The 21,726-nt window shown below is 46.1% G+C and overlaps 1 protein-coding gene across 2 annotated transcripts; it reads right to left on the reverse strand.

The window, feature by feature from the left end:
* Window positions 1-304: 304 nt before the first annotated feature.
* LOC123068480 (calcineurin B-like protein 9) lies at window positions 305-3,378 on the reverse strand. 2 transcript variants are annotated; one of them, XM_044491060.1, is made up of 9 exons: window positions 3,153-3,378; window positions 2,751-3,045; window positions 2,564-2,646; window positions 1,715-1,774; window positions 1,464-1,572; window positions 1,322-1,374; window positions 1,154-1,234; window positions 965-1,077; window positions 305-805 (listed from the first exon to the last, which is right to left on the reverse strand). In XM_044491060.1, the coding sequence occupies exons 1-9, from the start codon at window positions 3,192-3,194 to the stop codon at window positions 751-753; spliced, it is 891 nt and encodes a 296-aa protein (XP_044346995.1). In that variant the 5' UTR covers window positions 3,195-3,378; the 3' UTR covers window positions 305-750. The 2 variants fall into 2 exon arrangements, with proteins under 2 accessions (XP_044346995.1, XP_044346996.1); XM_044491061.1 differs by lacking the exon at window positions 3,153-3,378 and adding an exon at window positions 2,290-2,450 and having other exon boundaries at window positions 2,751-3,037.
* Window positions 3,379-21,726: the final 18,348 nt, after the last annotated feature.

Raw genomic sequence — 21,726 nt, forward strand, 5'->3', positions numbered from 1 at the left:
TGGGAAGCGGTCCACGTTGGTGAATCCATGTGTGTGCAGCGTTTATCCCCCAATCGAAAGGAAATTACTTTATTCAGTTCATTCACATCAATGATTGAGTTACTTTGATTAGTTCACATCTACGTATGATTAGCATCAGGAAAGCACATAAAGAACTGGCCCTTGCATCACCCCAAGGGCCAAAACAAAGTCCACTGTCGCCATCAGCCCATCACAGGTGAGATGATTGGTTCATGGACAAACACTTGGCGAATATGCTTTGCATCACTCTTGTACAGTAGCTATCACCAAGCAAAAGCATGCGTCTCGGAAAGGTTTTCGATTATATATACATCAATCATGGCTTAGCCATGACATATGTTGGCGCTAGGATTAGGATAGTCTAGATAATGGACGCTACAACATCACAAGTTAGCATTCACAAAATTGCGCGGAACTGGCTGGCATTTGCGGAACTTAGATTCCTCCTATCTATGTATATGAGCAACTTAGACTCCTCATATCACGCTGTCCTGTTCTTGAATGAATGGTGTATATACAGTTAGTACAACACAATGCACACCAGACGCCGTTAGCTGCCAATTTGCCATCATGAATGGGACTCTTCAGTTGCCGGGTTGATTATCTGATGTCCATCCTGAAGCAACAGCCATCCTTAACATGGCTGCTCTCTTTCTCAGCATCCCAATTCTCAACGGCTGACGCAATCAGCAACCAACTTGTCACCATCAAGTACAAGCCTTGTGATGTTTAGTCTTCAACCGCGGTATTGAAAACAAAACTTGGGAACGCTGTTGTGACGTCCCTGATACACAGATTGGCAAGAAATCACTCATGTAAACACCGACGAAATGTTTTCAAAGAGAAGAAATGCCAATGTATTTCTGACTAGCTCTAAACATATGGAATGTAAGTTGCAGACGGTATTGACAATTATCTGATTGTAGTTTTCAGATTTTCAAACCTTAGATAGGGTAGAGTCATGTTCTTCAATAGTTTAGGATGGCGTAATACAAATTCCTTCCACTCTTCTTGGCAAATTTTTCCATCCCTATCGGTATCAGCATCCTCAAATGTCTGAAACCAATTCAAACTTACATCCATGTAAAATGGAAATAAATAACGAAAGAAGCCCAAGGAAATGATTGCGTACCTTGTCTAGGATGGCCTCAAGAAGGTCATGCGATAATTCCACATGAGATTCATTCAAAATGGCAATAACCATTTGCATCACCTAAGAAACAGGAGCACCAACAGATCACCCTGCTGAAGTAAAGGAACTACAGGTACAGACAGAAATACAACATCCATCTGAACTAACCTCCTCGCGCTCAATAAAGCCAGTCTGTCTCAAATCATAGAGCCTAAATGCAACTGAAAAAACTCAGAAGGAGAGCCCTAACTGTAAGTATATCTCAACATGTTCATGCAGAAGTCATAGTTTTTGCAAGAATAGTACTTACAGTTGATCTTGTCTTCCACAGGTGCCAATGGATGAAAGACACTGAGAGCATGAATAAACTCCTCAAACTCTATTACTCCATTTTTCTTCTCATCAAACAAATCAAAAACCTGAATCATATAGGACAATCTCAGTTGGATGCTATCTCACAAACCAAAATGCAATGTGAGCAATTCAGAATTCCGTGTATGACATGGTAAATAATGATCTTGAAGCACTTAAAAATAGCAAATTGAAGTTGTCAACGCTTACCCTATCAAGAAAAAGATTCTGCCCACTAGGAGTCTTGAATAATGCTAGCTGAAGTTCTTCCTAAATAACAATTCAACAGAAAAGACAGATAGGTCATTTTTTTATGCTTTGCTAGTTCAATCATAGATAGTATACGAATATAAAAGGGCATTGAAACTTTTCTAGGTACCCGCTTTCATCCCCGCACGTCATATGTGCACCCATAACAGATGGTTCATATGTGCATTATAAAACTAATTACTGTTCCTTTGCTGGTTCAAACTTCACACGGAATCCACACAACGTGCTGACCTGGAAATCTAATTGACGGTTCAATCATAGTATGCGAAAAGAATAGAAGAGGACAATTTCATCCCCGCACGTCATATGTGCACCCATAACAGATCGTTCATATGTGCACTATAAACTTAATTAATATTCTTTCACAGACTTGGACTTGCACATCAATCATCAACAAAGTAAGATGCAAAATTATTGCACCATTAGGTTAATAAATAACTTAGTCACGCCACAAGAATGAAGGTGACAAATCAAACATTCAGACATGTAAGCGCCACACAACACAACGTACTGACCTGGAAAAAATACAGGCCAATAATTCCGTGGGTCAAGCCAAATTTATTATTGCTCCCTCTATACAGCTCATATGACAGTGTCTCCTTAATCCATGTGCTGGGGAAAGAATCCATCACATGTGATGCAGCATTTTCAGATGGATCTATGAAGTAATCCGGATCTGAATCGCTAAGCCCAAACATTGCCGGTCATGTATCTCTGTCGAATTAGGACTGTGCACTAATTTGTTTCAGATTACAGAAGAAACAGAGGCGCTTTAGCTTTAGTGGGTACCTTGTGGATGAGGCCGTCGTTGATGATGGAGCAGCTGATCTTCTTGTAGAGCTCGAACAGCGCCTCCACCTCGTTCACCGAGACTTGATTCAGTCGGCAAGGAAAAGAAGACTCGTATCAAACGACATTGCAATAAGAAGTACTAAGATGAAATCGAGGGGGAAAAGAGATGGATGGTTTTCTATACAGCATCTGGACTCGTCGGCGAGGCGGGCGAGGTCGCGGAAGCTGAGGGAGGAGCAGCCCGGCGCGACGCGGCGGCGGAGGAGGTGGTGGTGGTGGTGGCTCCCCTTCTTGGCCGTGAGGAAGAAGGACGGGGCGGAGGGATCTCTGCGCGGGTGCGAGGAGGAGGAGGCCGAGGGAGGGGAGCAGATGCCGGCCAGGCAGTCGGTGAGCGCGAAGAAGACGAACTCGGCGATGGCGACGAAGGGCAGGACCACCGCGCAGAGCCGCTCCCCCACCGTCAGCGAGCTCCCCGACCTCTGCGCGCGGCGACCAGAATCAAACAAGTCAGAATTGCAGATTTGGATTTCGTCCAAGGAAGACAGAGGAAGAAGGCCAGAGCTAGCCAGCTGGGTGAGCCACCCACCAAGTCGCCGGAGGAGATGCGGGAGTTGAAGCGTGAGGCCATGGCGGCGCTCCTCCCCTCCCTCCCTGCCGCTGCCTCCACTTCTCTTCTAACGACTCGCCTGCGTGGTCGACGGCGGACCGTGTCTTTTTGGGGCGCGCACACGCTATTCAGAAGGGAAAAGAAATGGACTGCTCCTCTGCTTCGAGAAAGCGGCCCTGTTCCGTTCTTTCTTTAAGTGAAAAAAAAGAGAGAATGAGTCAGATGAAGATGATCTGCCTTGTCCACGTAACGTAGGTGGCATTCATCGACGGTCCCCCGTGGCGACAACAGATCCGATCCGCCATGATTTGCATCAGGGATGGAGTACTCCCTCCGTAAACTAATATAAGAGCGTTTAGAATACTACAATAATGATCTAAACGTTCTTATATTAGTTTGCAGAAGGAGTACATCAGATCATCTCTAGCCAGCCAGATCCTGTATCGCAAATTCCCATTAGGGCTTGTTTGGTTCCAATAAATTACCTGATTTATAAGTTAGGTGACTTAAAACCAGTGATTTATAAGTCACGCCTGTTTGGTTGTCACCTGACTTATAAGTCACCTGACACACCTTTTCACATCAATCCATATCATGCAGGTTATGGGATCCACGCAAAAGGAGGCGATTTATAAGTTTTAAGTTGGGGTGGAGCAACTTATGACTTATAAGTTGAGGTGACTTATAAGTCAGGTCTGTTTGGCAAATAAGTCATTTTTTTCACTTTTCGACTTATAAGTTGGTGACTTATTTGGAACCAAACAGACCCTTAATACCGCGAAACGCATGGCAGAACAAATTTTTCAAAGAATAATGACATAGTTCTCACCAAAATTTAAACATAGTTCATCGCACAAACTTAAAATATACTAGATTTAAACCTACGCTAAACGACTCATCCTTCTTGACATGGAGATGATACTCCACCGTGGAGTTTCAGAGGACGAAGGCGAAGTGGTACTCCTCTTGGCCGCCTCGAGCGGCGCGGCGGTGCCGATTCTTCGTGCTCCGCCTTGCGGAGGCGCTTCGTGGTTGGCCAAAGAATGTAGTGGAGGCAGTCAGACTCCCTCCACGCCCTCCGGCCGCCGCTACGGGAGAGGGCGCCGTGCTCCCGCACCTGCATGCAGCGCCATTGATACATCCATTGTGCATCATGTTTTCCTACTGATATTTACAATATTTTTTATCATTATAACACTTTATAATTCAATTCTAATGTCTTTCCTCTCTTAATTTGCAAGATTTACATGAAGAGGAAGATTGCCGGCAGTTGAAATTTTAGACCTGGAAAATCTACATCAGAGATTGATGGGGAACCTTGCATGGAATTTCAAAAAAAATCTACGCACACGCAAGGATCTGCCCATGGAGATGCATACCAACGGGAGGGAGAGTGTGTCTACATACCCTGGTAGACCGTAAGCGGAAGCGTTTCACAATGCGGTTGACGTAGTCGAACTTCTTCGTGCTTCAACTGATCAAGTACCAAACGCACGACACCTCCGCGTTCTGCACACGTTCAGCTCGGTGACGTTCCTCGCCTTCTTGATCCAGCAACACGTCGAGCTAGTAGATGAGTTCCGTCAGCACGACGGCGTGGTGACGGTGATGGTGAAGTGATCTCCGCGGGGTTTAGCCTAAGCACTACGAAAATATGACAGGGGGTGTAAACGATGGAGGGGGACGCCGCACATTGCTAACAATTGATATGTTTTATGTGTGGCGCCCCCCTTCATGTATATATAGGTGGGAGGGAGGGAGGAGCAGCTCTAGGGGGCACCCCAAGTAGGAGGAATCCTACTTGAGCTCCCTCCCAAGCCTGCGCCTCCCCCTGCTATATATAACCGACGGGGAAGGAAAGAGAGAGAGAGGGGGGGGGGAGGGAAGGAAGTGGGAATCATAATCCACACTTTCCTTTCCCTTCCCTCTTTCCTTCTCCTCCTAGGCCAGCCTGCTATGGGGCGCACACCAGCCCCTTGTGGCTGGCGCGTTCCCTCTCTTGGCCCATAAGGCCCATATCTTTTGCCGGGGGTGCCCAGAACCCCTTTCGGTGACCCAATAAGTACCCGGTACCCCCCGAAACACTTTTGGTGTCCGAATACCATCGTCCTATATATCAATCTTTACCCCTCGACCATTTTGAGTCTCCTCGTCATGTCCGTGATATCATCCAGGACTCTGAACAACATTCGGTCAACAAATCATATAACTCATATATAACAATATATCGTCAACGTGCGGACCCTACGGGTTCGAGGACTATGTAGACATGACCGAGACACCTCTCCGGTTAATAACCAATAGAGAAATCTGGATGCCCATATTGGGCTCCTACATATTATACGAAGATCTTTATCGGTCGAACCTTATGACAACATACGTAATTCCCTTTGTCCATCGGTATGTTACTTGCCTGAGATTTGATCGCCAGTATCTTCATACCTAGTTCAATCTCATTGCCGACAAGTCCCTTTACTCGTTCCATAATACATCATCCTGCAACTAACTCATTAGTCACTTTACTTGAAAGTCTTCTTATGATGTGTATTACCGAGAGGGCCCAGAGATACCTCTCTGATACTCGGAGTGACAAATCCTAATCTCGATCTATGCTAACTCAAAAAACACCTTCGGAGATACCTGTAGAGCATCTTTATGATCACCCAGTTACGTTGTGACGTTTGATAGCACACAAGGTATTCCTCCGGTATCCAGGAGTTGCATAATCTCATAGTCGAAGGAATATGTATTTGACATGAAGAAAGCAATAGCAATAAACTGAACGATCAATATGCTAAGCTAACGAATGGGCATTGTCCATCGCATCATTCTCCTAATGATGTGATCCTGTTATCAAATGACAACACATGTCTATGGTTAGGAAACCTTAACCATCTTTCATCAACGAGCTAGACTAGTAGAGGCTTAGTAGGGACACGATATTTTGTTTATGTATTCACACATGTATTTAAGTTTCCAATCAATACAATTCTAGCATGAATAATAAACCTTTATCATGATTTAGGAAATATAATAATAACGATATTATTATTTCTTCTAGGGCATATTTCCATCAGTCTCCCACTTGCACTAGAGTCAATAATCTAGTTCACATTGCCATGTGATTAACACTCATAGTTCACATCGCCATGTGACCAACACCCAAAGAGTTACTAGAGTCAATAGTCTAGTTCACATTGCCATGTGATTAACACTCAAAGAGTACTAATGTGTGATCATGTTTTGCTTGTGAGAGAGATTTAGTCAATGGGTCTGCCACATTCAGATCCATATGTATTTTGCAAATTTCTATGTCGACAATGCTCTGCATTGAGCTACTCTAGCTAATTGCTCCCACGTTCAATACATATCCATATTGAGACTCGGAGTCATCTAGTTTGGTGTTAAAGCTGGCATTGATGTAACCCTTTACGACGAACTCTTTATCACCTCCATAATCGAGAAATATTTTCTTAGTTTTTTTAGGTACCTAAGGATAATTTTGACCGTTGTCCAGTGGTCCACTCCTGGAACACTATTGTACCCCCTTGCCAAACTCATGGCAAGGCACACAATAGGTCTGGTACACAGCATGGCATACTTTGCAGAACCTATGGCTGAGGCATAGGGAATGAACTATCTTCTGCCATGATCAAGCTTTGAGTCTTACTCAACTTCACACCTTGTAACACAGGAAATAACCCTTTCTTTGACTAATCAATTTTTGAACTTCTTTAAAACTTTATCAAGGTATGTGCTTTGTGAAAGTCCTATTAAGCATCTCGATCTATCCCTATAGATCTAGATGCTCAATATGTAAGTAGCTTCACCGAGGTCTTTCATATAAAAAATTCTTATTCAAGTATTCTTTTATGCTATCCAGAAATTATATATCATTTCCAATCAACAATATGTCATCCACAAATAATATCAGAAATGCTACAGAGCTCTCACTCACTTTCTTGTAAATACAGGCTTCACCGTAAGTCTGTATAAAACCATATGCTTTGATCACCTCATCAAAGCATATATTCCAACTCTGAGATGCTTGCACCAGTCCATAGATGGATTGTTGGAGCTTGCACACTTTGTTAGCACCTTTAGGATCGACAAAACCTTCTGGTTGCATCATATACAACTCTTCTTTAAGAAATCCATTAAGGAATGCAGTTTTGACGTCCATTTGCCAGATTTCATAATTATAAAATGCGGCAATTGCTAACATGATTCAGACAAACTCAAGCATTGCGACGGGTGAGAAAGTCTCATATTAGTCAAACCCTTGAACTTGTCCAAAACCTTTTGCGATAAGTCGAGCTTTGTAGTCAGTAACTGTTGGGGATATAACTATTTGTGTAAGCCGCCCAGGAGGGGCCCGGTTACGCAAAGAAGACTCAAGCCCAAGACCAAGCATGAAGACGGCGGTTCAATAGGGGACTTAAGCCCACAGGCGACTTAAGGCCCGTTGTAGTAAACCGCCGTAATGGCATGACCTGTATCATAAGGTAGTTTTAAATAGTAACCGAGCCGGACACTGTTATAAGCTGGCCGGGACTCTGTAGGCCACAGGGCGTCAACCCGTGTATATAAGGGGACGACCTGCTGGCGGCTTAGGGCAAGAAACAACTCATCGAGAACCGGGCATAGCGTATCTCGCTCCCTGGTCATCGAAACATCAATACCAACCCAACTAGACGTAGGCCTTACCTTCACCGTAAGGGGCCGAACTAGTATAAACCCTCTCGTGTCCTTTGTCCCGATTAACCCCTTCAAGCTTCCTTGTTGCAATGGCTCCACAATTAAGTCCTTTCACGAGCACATCTGACGTGACAATTCCACGACAGTTGGCGCCCACCGTGGGGCCAGCGCACGGTGGATTTGAGTTCTTGAAGGGCAACTTCAAAGGGCTCAAGGGATACGCAGTGGGCCGGATGACCAAGAGTCATCGCGGCAAGATCTACATCGACGACGAAGGCTGGGGCCCCGACGCCGGCTCAATTGAGTACGGGTACCGGGTCCCTTCGGAGGGATCCACGTCTTCATCGGCCGGATTGGTGAGCCAGGGCCTGAGTCGGACAACTGCACCGACCTCGTCGAGACGGCTTAGCGTGCGAAACCCGCCCGAGCTCAACCCGGCATGAAGCGTGTCTTTGTGGGCTGCGTCCATGGAGAAGAGCTTTCTGAAGGACCTGAAGATGGTGGTGAGACGGCCGTCAGCTCTGACGGTGATTCGTCCGCCGGTTCAACAGATTCTCTGTATCAAGTTCAAGATGGTGTGCTCGGGGGCTGTTCCGACGGCTTCAGTATTCCGGACCCCTGTGAGTCGCCGAATTGGGCAGGAGTCTTCATGGCTGGGACTCAACCCGGTCAAAACTCTACAGCCGCTACTGCAATTACGTCTGGGATAGGAGCGGTCGGGGCAGGAGGCCCTGTGCACCCGCCGGCTCAAGTGCTGATAGACCTCATGGACAAGCTTACGGCCCTGTTAACCGCCACGGTTATCCCTGCGAACAAAGATGAGCATGATGCGGAGGTGGCACGGGTACGTGAGGAGATAGCTCAGGCCAAGGAGGCCTTGGCAGTTGAGGATACTAGACTAGCTACGGAGTGGGCGACTCTCGACGCCCGGGCATAGCGGTTGCAGTCAGAGGCTTACCAGCTCACGATGAGCTTAAACGCGTCCAATGAGGTAATGAGGAGGAGACACCAGAAGACCCAATCCCGGTTACCTCCGAATTACGACCCTCGGGTTCTTTCCGCTACACCCGGAGCCGGCCCAAGTAACCTGCCAGATGTCAATTAGTTTATGACATCCGGAGCAGGAGGACCGGCTCAGCGTCGAGAGATGCCACCTCCTCATGTGAGCATGGCACCACTGCGTTATGTGCCGATAACAGAGGGTCACTCTTCCAACCCCATGGAGAATTTAATCGCAGCGTCAGCGCGTCTGGCGGCTCTTCCAGTGGACGGTGCTGATCCAACAGCGGTGGAGACCTGAAGGATCAGGGAACTTGTTCAGACGGCCCTGGCTCAGCAAGATACCTATTCTTATAGTCGGGATAGGATTCATTCAACTCCTCCACCTTGGTTAGCACCGCTTTGTTAGAACCGGAGCCCAAGTTACAGCAGGCACATGGAATCTGAAGCTTTGTCAAGCAACGCCCAACACCGTGACCAACATGGTGGCTATAACCCGGTGCAAGACCGAGTACGTCAGGAGAACGAGCGGGCGGCTCAGCTGGCGGCTCAACAGGCGGCACATCAGGATATTCCAAAGTATCCAACAACTTCTACTGAGATGGGAGTAGCCACCAGAACCGGTGGTGTTCCTTGTTTGATACCGGCTTTGCGCAATGTGCGCCTGCCCAAGGACTTCAAGGGACCTCGAAAGGTGCCGAATTACACGGCCGACTTACAGCCTGGAGCCTGATTTGAGAGTTATGAGATGGCCATGGAGCTGTTGGAAGTCAGTGACGCGGCAATGGCTAAATATTTCACCATGATGTTAGATGGAACAGCCCGGTCTTGGATAAAAAATTTACCGCCCAATTCTATTGGTTCGTGGGAGGAGTTAAAAGCCCGTTTTATCCAGAACTTCAAGGACACCTATAAGCAATCTATGTCAATCGTGGACTTGACGAATTGTAAGCAGGGGGAGGGCGAATCCACCACCCATTGGGTACACCGGGTCAAGGAGATAATTCATTCATCTGATAAGATGGATGCCGGCTCTGCAGTCCTCATGTTGGAGAAAAATTGCAGCTTTGAGCCGCTGAGGCAGAAACTGAGGCGCCTTAAGCGTGACTGCAGGGATATGGGCACCAAGGATCCCGCGTCTGATGATGAGAAGATAGGGAAGGGAAAAAGGAACGGCAATGGAAAGGGTCAACAGCACAACCCGGTGAATCAAAGCGGCAATAAGCATAAGGCGGACGGCAACCCGGAGATTGTAGCCAACGCTAATACACAGGGTAACAATTAGAGACGTAAGGGTAAGTGGCCTCGATCCGGAGGGTCAGGCCCATCTCTTGAGCAGCTACTCAATGAGCCCTGCCCGAAACACGGCACCCGGGAGCACCCCGCTACACACCTGTGGAAAGATTGCGCGATCATGAAGGCGTTTAAAAATTCCAATACCTTTGATAGTGGTCATGGATCTGGCGGCGGTTCAGGGGCTGGCGGCTTTCATGGCCCGGGCGGTGCTTCAAATTCTGGTTTTCAGGGACAGACGGGTGGAAATAATCAGCAGCAATCTGGTCAGGGAGGACAACAGCAGCAACAGTCGGGTTATCAGATCCATCCGAAATAGTTGAGTGGTGGGCAGTACCATGTGTTTACCACTAGCTTATGCAAACGTGACCAGAAGGTTCTTAAGAGGGTCGTAAATTCGGTTGAGCCGGCAATTCCTCGTTATTTGAGATGGTCAAAGCAACCCATCATATGGAGCAGAGAGGATCACCCTCCACGAGTCGATAATCCGGGTCAGTTAGCCTTGGTGGTAGCACCCCAGGTTGGTGGATATAAATTCACTAAGGTACTCATGGACGGAGGTAGCATCATCAATATCCTCTATTGTGATACTTTCCAGCGCATGGGGTTGACTGAGAAGAATCTGGGAACATCCAACACTGTTTTCCATGGGGTGGTTCCAGGCAAGTCGGCTTACCCAGTTGGCAAGATTGAATTGGAGGTGGCCTTTGGAGATGAGTATGATTCCAGGGCTGAGAATTGACGTTTGAAGTGGTCAAAATCAGGAGTCCATATCATGCTTTGTTTGGGCAACCGGCTTATGCTAAGTTCATGGCACGGCCTGAAGGAAATATGCCCTAGAGGCAATAATAAAGTTATTATTTATTTCCTCATATCATGATAAATGTTTATTATTCATGCTAGAATTGTATTAACCGGAAACATGATACATGTGTGAATACATAGACAAACTTAATGTCACTAGTATGCCTCTACTTGACTAGCTCATTAATCAAAGATGGTTATGTTTCCTAACCATAGACATGTGTTTTCATTTGATTAAAGAGATCACATCATTAGGAGAATGATGTGATTGACTTGACCCATTCCGTTAGCCTAGCACTTGATCGTTTAGTATGTTGCTATTGCTTTCTTCATGACTTATACAAACTTCCTACAACTATGAGATTATGCAACTCCCGTTTACCGGAGGAACACTTTGTGTGCTACCAAACGTCACAACGTAACTGGGTGATTATAAAGGAGCTCTACAGGTGTCTCCAAAGGTAGATGTTGAGTTGGCGTATTTCGAGATTAGGTTTTGTCACTCCGATTGTCGGAGAGGTATCTCTGGGCCCTCTCGGTAATGCACATCACTATAAGCCTTGCAAGCAATGTGGCCAATGAGTTGGTTACGGAATGATGCATTACGTAATGAGTAAAGAGACTTGCCGGTAACGAGGTTGAACTAGGTATTGGATACCGACGATCGAACCTCGGGCAAGTAACATACCGATGACAAAGGGAACAACGTATGTTGTTATGCGGTTTGACCGATAAAGATCTTCGTAGAATATGTAAGAGCCAATATGAGCATCCAAGTTCCGCTATTGGTTATTGACCGGAAACAGTTCTAGGTCATGTCTACATAGTTCTCGAACCCGTAGGGTCCGCACGCTTAAAGTTACGATGACAGTTTCATTATGAGTTTATATGTTTTGATGTACTGAAGGTTGTTCGTAGTCCCGGATGTGATCACTGACATGATGAGGAGTCTCGAAATGGTCGAGACATAAAGATTGATATATTGGAAGCCTATATTTGGATAAGGAATCGTTCCGGGAGAAATCAGGATTTTTCCGGAGTACCGGGGGGTTACCGGACCCCCCCGGAGGTTAATGGGCCTACATGGGCCATGAGGGAGAAGAGGAAGGGCCGGCCAGGGCAGGCCGCGCGCCCCCTCTCCTCCTAGTCCGAATAGGACAAGGAGGGGGGCGCCCCCCTTTCCTCTTTCCCCTCCCCCCTTTCCTTCTCCACCAAGGTAAGAGGGGGGAGTCCTACTCCCGGTGGGAGTAGGACTCCTCCAGGCGCACCCCTAGGGTGCCGGCCGCACCTCCCCCTCCCTCCTTTATATACGAGGGCAGGGGGGCACCTCTAGACACACAAGTTGATCTTCGTGATCGTTCCTTAGCCGTGTGCGGTGCCCCCCTCCACCATATTCCACCTCGGTCATATCGTTGCGGTGCTTAGGCGAAGCCGTGCGTCGGTAGAATATCATCGTCGTCACCACGCTGTCGTGCTAACGGAACTCATCCCCGACACCCCGCTGGATCGGAGTCCGGGGATCGTCATCGAGCTGAACGTGTGCTGAACTCGGAGGTGCCGTACGTTCGGTGCTTGGATCGGTCGGATCGTGAAGACGTACGGCTACATCAACCGCGTTGTCATAACGCTTCCGCTTTCGGTCTACGAGGGTACGTGGACACACTCTCCCCTCTCGTTGCTATGCATTACCATGATCTTGCGTGTGCGTATGAATTTTTTTGAAATTACTACGTTCCCCAACAGTGGTATCCGAGCCAGGTTTTATGCTTTGATGTTATATGCACGAGTAGAACACAAGTGAGTTGTGGGCGATACAAGTCATACTGCTTACCAGCATGTCATACTTTGGTTCAGCGGTATTGTTGGATGAAGCGGCCCAGACCGACATTACGCGTACGCTTACGCGAGACTGGTTTTACCGCCGTGCTTCGCACACAGGTGACTAGCGGGTGTCTGTTTCTCCAACTTTAGTTGAACCGAGTGTGGCTATGCCCGGTCCTTGCGAAGGTTAAAAAAGCACTAACTTGACGAACTATCGTTGTGGTTTTGATGCGTAGGTAAGAACGGTTCTTGCTCAGCCCGTAGCAGCCACGTAAAATTTGCAAACAACAAAGTAGAGGACGTCTAACTTGTTTTTGCAGGGCATGTTGTGATGTGATATGGTCAAGACGTGATGCTATATTTTATTGTATGAGATGATCATGTTTTGTAACCGAAGTTATCGGCAACTGGCAGGAGCCATATGGTTGTCGCTTTATTGTATGAAATGCAAACGCCCTATAATTGCTTTACTTTATCACTAAGCGTTAGTGATAGTCGTAGAAGCAATAGATGGCGTAACGACATCGATGCTACGATGGAGATCAAGGTGTCGCGCCGGTGACGATGGTGATCACAATGGTGCTTCGGAGATGGAGATCACAAGCACAAGATGATGATGGCCATATCATATCACTTATATTGATTGCATGTGATGTTTATCCTTTATGCATCTTATCTTGCTTTGATTGACGGTAGCATTTTAAGATGATCTCTCACTAAATTTTCAAGAAGTGTTCTCCCTGAGTATGCACCGTTGTGAAAGTTCTTCGTGCTGAGACACCACGTGATGATCGGGTGTGATAGGCTCTACGTTCAAATACAACGGGTGCAAAACAGTTGCACACGCGAAATACTCAGGTTAAACTTGACGAGCCTAGCATATACAGATATGGCCTCGGAACACAGAGACCGAAAGGTCGAGCGTGAATCATATAGTAGATATGATCAACATAGTGATGTTCACCATTGAAAACTACTCCATCTCACGTGATGATCGGACATGGTTTAGTTGATTTGGATCACGTGATCACTTAGATGACTAGAGAGATGTTTGTCTAAGTGGGAGTTCTTAAGTAATATGATTAATTGAACTTAAATTTATCATGAACTTAGTACCTGATAGTATTTTGCTTGTCTATGTTTGTTGTAGATAGATGGCTCGTGCTGTTGTTCCGTTGAATTTTAATGCGTTCCTTGAGAAAGCTAAGTTGAAAGATGATGGTAGCAATTACACGGACTGGTTCCGTAACATGAGGATTATCCTCATTGTTGCACAGAAGAATTACGTCCTGGAAGCACCGCTGGGTGCCAGGCCTGCTGCAGATGCAACTGACGACGTTAAGAACATCTGGCAAAGCAAAGCTGATGACTACTCGATAGTTCAGTGTGCCATGCTTTACGGTTTGGAACCGGGTCTTCAACGACGTTTTGAACGTCATGGAGCATATGAGATGTTCCAGGAGTTGAAGTTAATATTTCAAGCAAATGCCCGGATTGAGAGATATGAAGTCTCCAATAAGTTCTATAGCTGTAAGATGGAGGAGAATAGTTCTGTCAGTGAACACATACTCAAAATGTCTGGGTATAATAATCACTTGATTCAACTGGGAGTTAATCTTCCTGATGATAGTGTCATTGACAGAATTCTTCAATCACTGCCACCAAGCTACAAGAGCTTCGTGATGAACTATAATATGCAAGGGATGGACAAGACTATACCCGAGCTCTTCGCAATGCTAAAGGCTGCGGAGGTAGAAATCAAGAAGGAGCATCAAGTGTTGATGGTCAATAAGACCACCAGTTTCAAGAAAAAGGGCAAAGGGAAGAAGAAGGGGAACTTCAAGAAGAACAGCAAACAAGTTGCTGCTCAAGAGAAGAAACCCAAGTCTGGACCTAAGCCTGAGACTGAGTGCTTCTACTGCAAGCAGACTGGACACTGGAAGCGGAACTGCCCCAAGTATTTGGCGGATAAGAAGGATGGCAAAGTGAACAAAGGTATATGTGATATACATGTTATTGATGTGTACCTTACTAATGCTCGCAGTAGCACCTGGGTATTTGATACTGGTTCTGTTGCTAATATTTGCAACTCGAAACAGGGACTACAGAATAGGCGAAGATTGGCTAAGGACGAGGTGACGATGCGCGTGGGAAATGGTTCCAAAGTCGATGTGATCGCGGTCGGCACGCTACCTCTACATCTACCATCGGGATTAGTTTTAGACCTAAATAATTGTTATTTTGTGCCAGCGTTGAGCATGAACATTATATCTGGATCTTGTTTGATGCGAGACGGTTATTCATTTAAATCAGAGAATAATGGTTGTTCTATTTATATGAGTAATATCTTTTATGGTCATGCACACTTACAGAGTGGTCTATTTTTATTAAATCTCGATAGTAGTGATACACATATTCATAATGTTGAAGCCAAAAGATGCAGAGTTAATAATGATAGTGCAACTTATTTATGGCACTGCCGTTTAGGTCATATCGGTGTAAAGCGCATGAAGAAACTCCATACTGATGGACTTTTGGAATCACTTGATTATGAATCACTTGGTACTTGCGAACCGTGCCTCATGGGCAAGATGACTAAAACGCCGTTCTCCGGAACTATGGAGCGAGCAACTGATTTGTTAGAAATCATACATACCGATGTATGTGGTCCAATGAATGTCGAAGCTCGCGGCGGGTATCGTTATTTTCTCACCTTCACAGATGATTTGAGCAGATATGGGTATATCTACTTGATGAAACACAAGTCTGAAACATTTGAAAAGTTCAAAGAATTTCAGAGTGAAGTAGAAAATCATCGTAACAAGAAAATAAAATTTCTACGATCTGATCGTGGAGGAGAATATTTGAGTTACGAGTTTGGTTTACATTTGAAACAATGCGGAATAGTTTCGCAACTCACGCCACCCGGAACACCACAACGAAATGGTGTGTCCGAACATCGTAATCGTACTTTACTGGATATGGTACGATCTATGATGTCTCTTACTGATTTACCGCTATCGTTTTGGGGTTATGCTTTAGGGACGGCCACATTCACGTTAAATAGGGCACCATCAAAATCCGTTGAGACGACGCCTTATGAACTGTGGTTTGGCAAGAAACCAAAGTTGTCGTTTCTTAAAGTTTGGGGCTGCGATGCTTATGTGAAGAAACTTCAACCAGATAAGCTCGAACCCAAATCGGAGAAATGTGTCTTCATAGGATACCCAAAAGAGACAATTGGGTACACCTTCTATCACAGATCTGAGGGCAAGATTTTCGTTGCTAAATTCGGATCCTTTCTAGAGAAGGAGTTTCTCTCGAAAGAAGTGAGTGGGAGGAAAGTAGAACTTGATGAGGTAACTGTACCTGCTCCCTTATTGGAAAGTAGTTCATCACAAGAACCGGTTCCTGTGACAACTACACCAATTAGTGACGAAGCTAATGATATTGATCATGAATCTTCAGATCAAGTTTCTACTGAACCTCGTAGGTCTACCAGAGTAAGATCCGCACCAGAGTGGTACGGTAATCCTGTTCTGAAAGTCATGTTACTTGACCATGGCGAACCTGCGAACTATGAGGAAGCGATGATGAGCCCAGATTCCGCAAAATGGCTTGAAGCCATGAAATCTGAGATAGGATCCATGTATGAGAACAAAGTATGGACTTTGGTTGACTTGCCCGATGATCGGCAAGCCATTGAGAATAAATGGATCTTCAAGAAGAAGACTGACGCTGATGGTAATATAACTGTCTACAAAGCTCGACTTGTTGCAAAAGGTTTTCGACAAGTTCAAGGGGTTGACTACGATGAGACTTTCTCACCCGTAGCGATGCTTAAGTCTGTCCGAATCATGTTAGCAATTGCCGCATTTTATGATTATGAAATTTGGCAAATGGATGTAAAAACTGCATTCCTGAATGGATTTCTGGAAGAAGAGTTGTATATGATGCAACCGGAAGGTTTTGTCGGTCCAAAAGGTGCTAACAAAGTGTGCAAGCTCCAGCGATCCATTTATGGACTGGTGCAAGCATCTCGGAGTTGGAATAAACGCTTTGATAGTGTGATCAAAGCATATGGTTTTATACAGACTTTTGGAGAAGCCTGTATTTACAAGAAAGTGAGTGGGAGCTCTGTAGCATTTCTGATATTATATGTAGATGACATATTGTTAATTGGAAATGATATAGAATTTCTGGATAGCATAAAGGGATACTTGAATAAAAGTTTTTCAATGAAGGACCTCGATGAAGCTGCTTACATATTGGGCATCAAGATCTATAGAGATAGATCAAGACGCTTAATTGGACTTTCACAAAGCACATACCTTGATAAAGTTTTGAAAAAGTTCAAAATGGATCAGGCAAAGAAAGGGTTCTTGCCTGTATTGCAAGGTGTGAAGTTGAGTCAGACTCAATGCCCGACCACAGCAGAAGATAGAGAGAAAATGAAAGATGTTCCCTATGCTTCAGCCATAGGCTCTATCATGTATGCAATGCTGTGTACCAGACCTGATGTATGCTTAGCAATAAGCTTAGCAGGGAGGTACCAAAGTAATCCAGGAGTGGATCACTGGACAGCGGTCAAGAACATCCTGAAATACCTGAAAAGGACTAAGGATATGTTTCTCGTTTATGGAGGTGACAAAGAGCTAGTCGTAAATGGTTACGTCGATGCAAGCTTTGACACTGATCCGGACGATTCTAAATCGCAAACCGGATACGTGTTTTTATTAAACGGTGGAGCTGTAAGTTGGTGCAGTTCTAAACAAAGCGTCGTGGCGGGATCTACATGCGAAGCGGAGTACATAGCTGCTTCGGAAGCAGCAAATGAAGGAGTCTGGATGAAGGAGTTCATTTCCGATCTAGGTGTCATACCTAGTGCATCGGGACCAATGAAGATCTTCTGTGACAATACTGGTGCAATTGCCTTGGCAAAGGAATCCAGATTTCACAAGAGGACCAAGCACATCAAGAGACGCTTCAATTCCATCCGGGACCAAGTCCAGGTGGGAGACATAGAGATTTGCAAGATACATACGGATCTGAATGTAGCAGACCCGTTGACTAAGCCTCTTCCACGAGCAAAACATGATCAGCACCAAGACTCCATGGGTGTTAGAATCATTACTGTGTAATCTAGATTATTGACTCTAGTGCAAGTGGGAGACTGAAGGAAATATGCCCTAGAGGCAATAATAAAGTTATTATTTATTTCCTCATATCATGATAAATGTTTATTATTCATGCTAGAATTGTATTAACCGGAAACATGATACATGTGTGAATACATAGACAAACTTAATGTCACTAGTATGCCTCTACTTGACTAGCTCATTAATCAAAGATGGTTATGTTTCCTAACCATAGACATGTGTTGTCATTTGATTAAAGAGATCACATCATTAGGAGAATGATGTGATTGACTTGACCCATTCCGTTAGCCTAGCACTTGATCGTTTAGTATGTTGCTATTGCTTTCTTCATGACTTATACAAAGTTCCTACAACTATGAGATTATGCAACTCCCGTTTACCGGAGGAACACTTTGTGTGCTACCAAACGTCACAACGTAACTGGGTGATTATAAAGGAGCTCTACAGGTGTCTCCAAAGGTAGATGTTGAGTTGGCGTATTTCGAGATTAGGTTTTGTCACTCCGATTGTCGGAGAGGTATCTCTGGGCCCTCTCGGTAATGCACATCACTATAAGCCTTGCAAGCAATGTGGCCAATGAGTTGGTTACGGAATGATGCATTACGTAACGAGTAAAGAGACTTGCCGGTAACGAGGGTGAACTAGGTATTGGATACCGACGATCGAACCTCGGGCAAGTAACATACCGATGATAAAGGGAACAACGTATGTTGTTATGCGGTTTGACCGATAAAGATCTTTGTAGAATATGTAGGAGCCAATATGAGCATCCAGGTTCCGCTATTGGTTATTGAGCGGAAACAGTTCTAGGTCATGTCTACATAGTTCTCGAACCTGTAGGGTCCGCACGCTTAAAGTTACAATGACAGTTTCATTATGAGTTTATATGTTTTGATGTACTGAAGGTTGTTCGGAGTCCCGGATGTGATCACGGACATGACGAGGAGTCTCGAAATGGTCGAGGCATAAAGATTGATATATTGGAAGCCTATATTTGGATAACGGAATCGTTCCGGGAGAAATCGGGATTTTTGCGGAGTACCGGGGGGTTACCGGAACCCCTCGGGGGTTAATGGGCCTACATGGGCCATGAGGGAGAAGAGGAAGGGCCGGCCAGGGCAGGCCGCGCGCCCCCTCTCCCCGTAGTCCGAATAGGACAAGGAGGGGGGGGGGGGGCGGCGCCCTCCTTTCCTCTTTCCCCTCCCCCTTTCCTTCTCCACCAAGGCAAGAGGGGGGAGTCCTACTCCCGGTGGGAGTATGACTCCTCCAGGCGCACCCCTAGGGGGCCGGCCGCACCTCCCCCTCCCTCCTTTATATACGGGGCAGGGGGCGCCTCTAGACACACAAGTTGATCTTCGTGATCGTTCCTTAGCCGTGTGCGGTGCCCCCCTCCACCATATTCCACCTCGGTCATATCGTTGCGGTGCTTAGGCGAAGCCCTGCGTCGGTAGAACATCATCATCGTCACCACGCCGTCGTGCTGACGGAACTCATCCCCGACACCCTGCTGGATCGGAGTCCGGGGATCGTCATCGAGCTGAACGTGTGCTGAACTCGGAGGTGCCGTACGTTCGGTGCTTGGATTGGTCGGATCGTGAAGACGTACGACTACATCAACCGCGTTGTCATAACGCTTCCGCTTTCGGTCTATGAGGGTACGTGGACACACTCTCCCCTCTCGTTGCTATGCATCACCATGATCTTGCGTGTGCGTAGGATTTTTTTTGAAATTACTACGTTCCCCAGCACGGGCGTGTTACGTTTACTTACAGCTCAAGATGCCGGGTTACAAGGGCACCATCCCTGTGCATGGGAGTCGGAAGGTGGCCTTGGAATGTGAAGAAGGCGACACGGCTTACGCTGAGACTGCCTGTGCCGCGGAGGAGCTTAAATTTTATCAAGACAATGTTGACCCGGCGGATATGACCTCCCTCAAAAAACCAACTACTGAGCATGACCCGGCGTTGAAGTTTAAATCGGCCGCTGAGACAAAGCTTGTTGACTTTACCCCAGGAGACGCCTCTAAGCAGTTCAGTATCAGTGCCAATTTGGATCCTAAATAGGAAAGCGCACTCATCGAGTTCATCCGTGAGAACCGAGACATCTTTGCATGGAAACCTTCTGACATGCCGGGTGTACCGAGGGAACTCGCTGAGCACACTCTCAATATTGATCCAAAGTATAAGCCAGTCAGGCAGTTTCTCCGACGGTTCAACGAAGAGAGACGGAAAGCTATTGCGGAAGAGGTCGCCCGGCTCTTAGCGGCCGGATTTATTGTTGAAGTTTTTCACCCGGAGTGGTTGGCTAACCCGATGTTAGTGCTCAAGAAGAACGACACTTGGCGGATGTGTGTGGATTACACGGGCTTAAACAAGGCTTGTCCGGTTGATCCCTTTGCTCTCCCCCGTATTGATCAAATCATTGATGCTACGGCGGGTTGTGAACGTTTGAGCTTCTTGGATGCTTACTCTGGTTATCATCAGATCAAGATGGCAGTTAAGGACCAGGAGAAGACAGCTTTCATCACTCCGTTTGGGGCCTTCTGTTATGTATATATGCCGTTTGGACTCAAGAGTGCCCAGGTGACTTATCAGCGATGTGTACAGAACTGTTTGCACGATCAAATTGGGCATAATGTTCTTGCTTATGTGGATGACATCATGGTGAAATCCAGAGAAAAGGAAACCTTGATATCTGACTTGAGAGAGACCTTTGACAATCTCCGGGTTTACAAGATGATGCTTAACCCGGCCAAGTGTGTTTTTGGTGTACCTGCGGGCAAGCTCTTGGGTTTTCTGGTATCAAACAGAGGCATTGAAGCTAATCCGGAGAAAATCACGGCGATTACCTCTCTGGCTAAGCCGGCGTGTATCAATGATGTTCAGCACGTGGCGAGTCGTGTTGCCGCTTTAAGCCGGTTCATAAGCCGGTTAGGGGAGAAGGCCTTACCACTATATCAAATGATGAAGAAAACAGACACCTTCTTCTAGAGTGACACTGCTAACACTGCCTTTGAAGATTTGAAGAAACAGTTGTCTGAGCCACCGGTTCTTGCGGCTCCCATTGACAGAGAGCCGTTGCTGTTGTACATGGCTGCTAATTCACGAGGGTCAGTGTGGCCATCATGGTGGAGCGTAAGGAAGCTGGCAAGGAGCATCCGGTTCAACGACCGGTTTATTATATCAGTGAGGTGCTCATTGAGTCTAAGAAAAGGTATCCACATTGGCAGAAACTTGTTTATGGTGTGTTCATGGCAAACCGGAAGCTGAAGCAGTACTTCCAAAGTCATCCTATAACGGTGGTAAGTTCAGCCCCTCTGGGAGACATCATTCAAAACAGGGTGGCCACAGGGCAGATCGCTAAGTGGGCTATTGAGCTTGGGCCCTATGGTTTGAAGTATATGCCTCGTACTGCTATCAAATCTCAAGCCTTGGTCGATTTTATCAATAATTGGACAGAGTTGCAGGCACCCGAGGAGAAGCCGGATAATACGTATTGGACTATTCACTATGATGGGTCCAGGCAGTTAGAAGGCTCAGGGGCTGGCGTTGTTTTAACTTCCCATCGAGGTGACAAATTTCGCTATGTGCTCCGGCTCATGTTTCCTTGTACTAACAATGCAGCTGAATACGAGGCCTTGCTCCATGGTCTCCGGATGGCCAAGGAGATGAATTTGAGCCGGGTAAGGTGTTTGGGCGACTCAGATCTCGTGGCTCAATAGGTCTCAGGCAAGTGGGATTCTAAAGATCCCCTTATGGCGGCTTACCATCGGGAAGTAG

Source organism: Triticum aestivum, chromosome 3B (assembly GCF_018294505.1).
Source record: "Triticum aestivum cultivar Chinese Spring chromosome 3B, IWGSC CS RefSeq v2.1, whole genome shotgun sequence".
Lineage (NCBI taxonomy): Eukaryota > Viridiplantae > Streptophyta > Magnoliopsida > Poales > Poaceae > Triticum > Triticum aestivum.

Coding starts and splice junctions, on each gene's coding strand:
- LOC123068480 (XM_044491060.1), bottom strand. CDS start 3,194: ATGGCCTCACGCTTCAACTCCCGCATCTCCTCCGGCGACTTG. Junction 3,046..3,152: donor GCATCTCCTCCGGCGACTTG/GTGGGTGGCTCA, acceptor CGCCGCGCGCAG/AGGTCGGGGAGCTCGCTGAC. Junction 1,573..1,714: donor AGAATCTTTTTCTTGATAGG/GTAAGCGTTGAC, acceptor TATATGATTCAG/GTTTTTGATTTGTTTGATGA.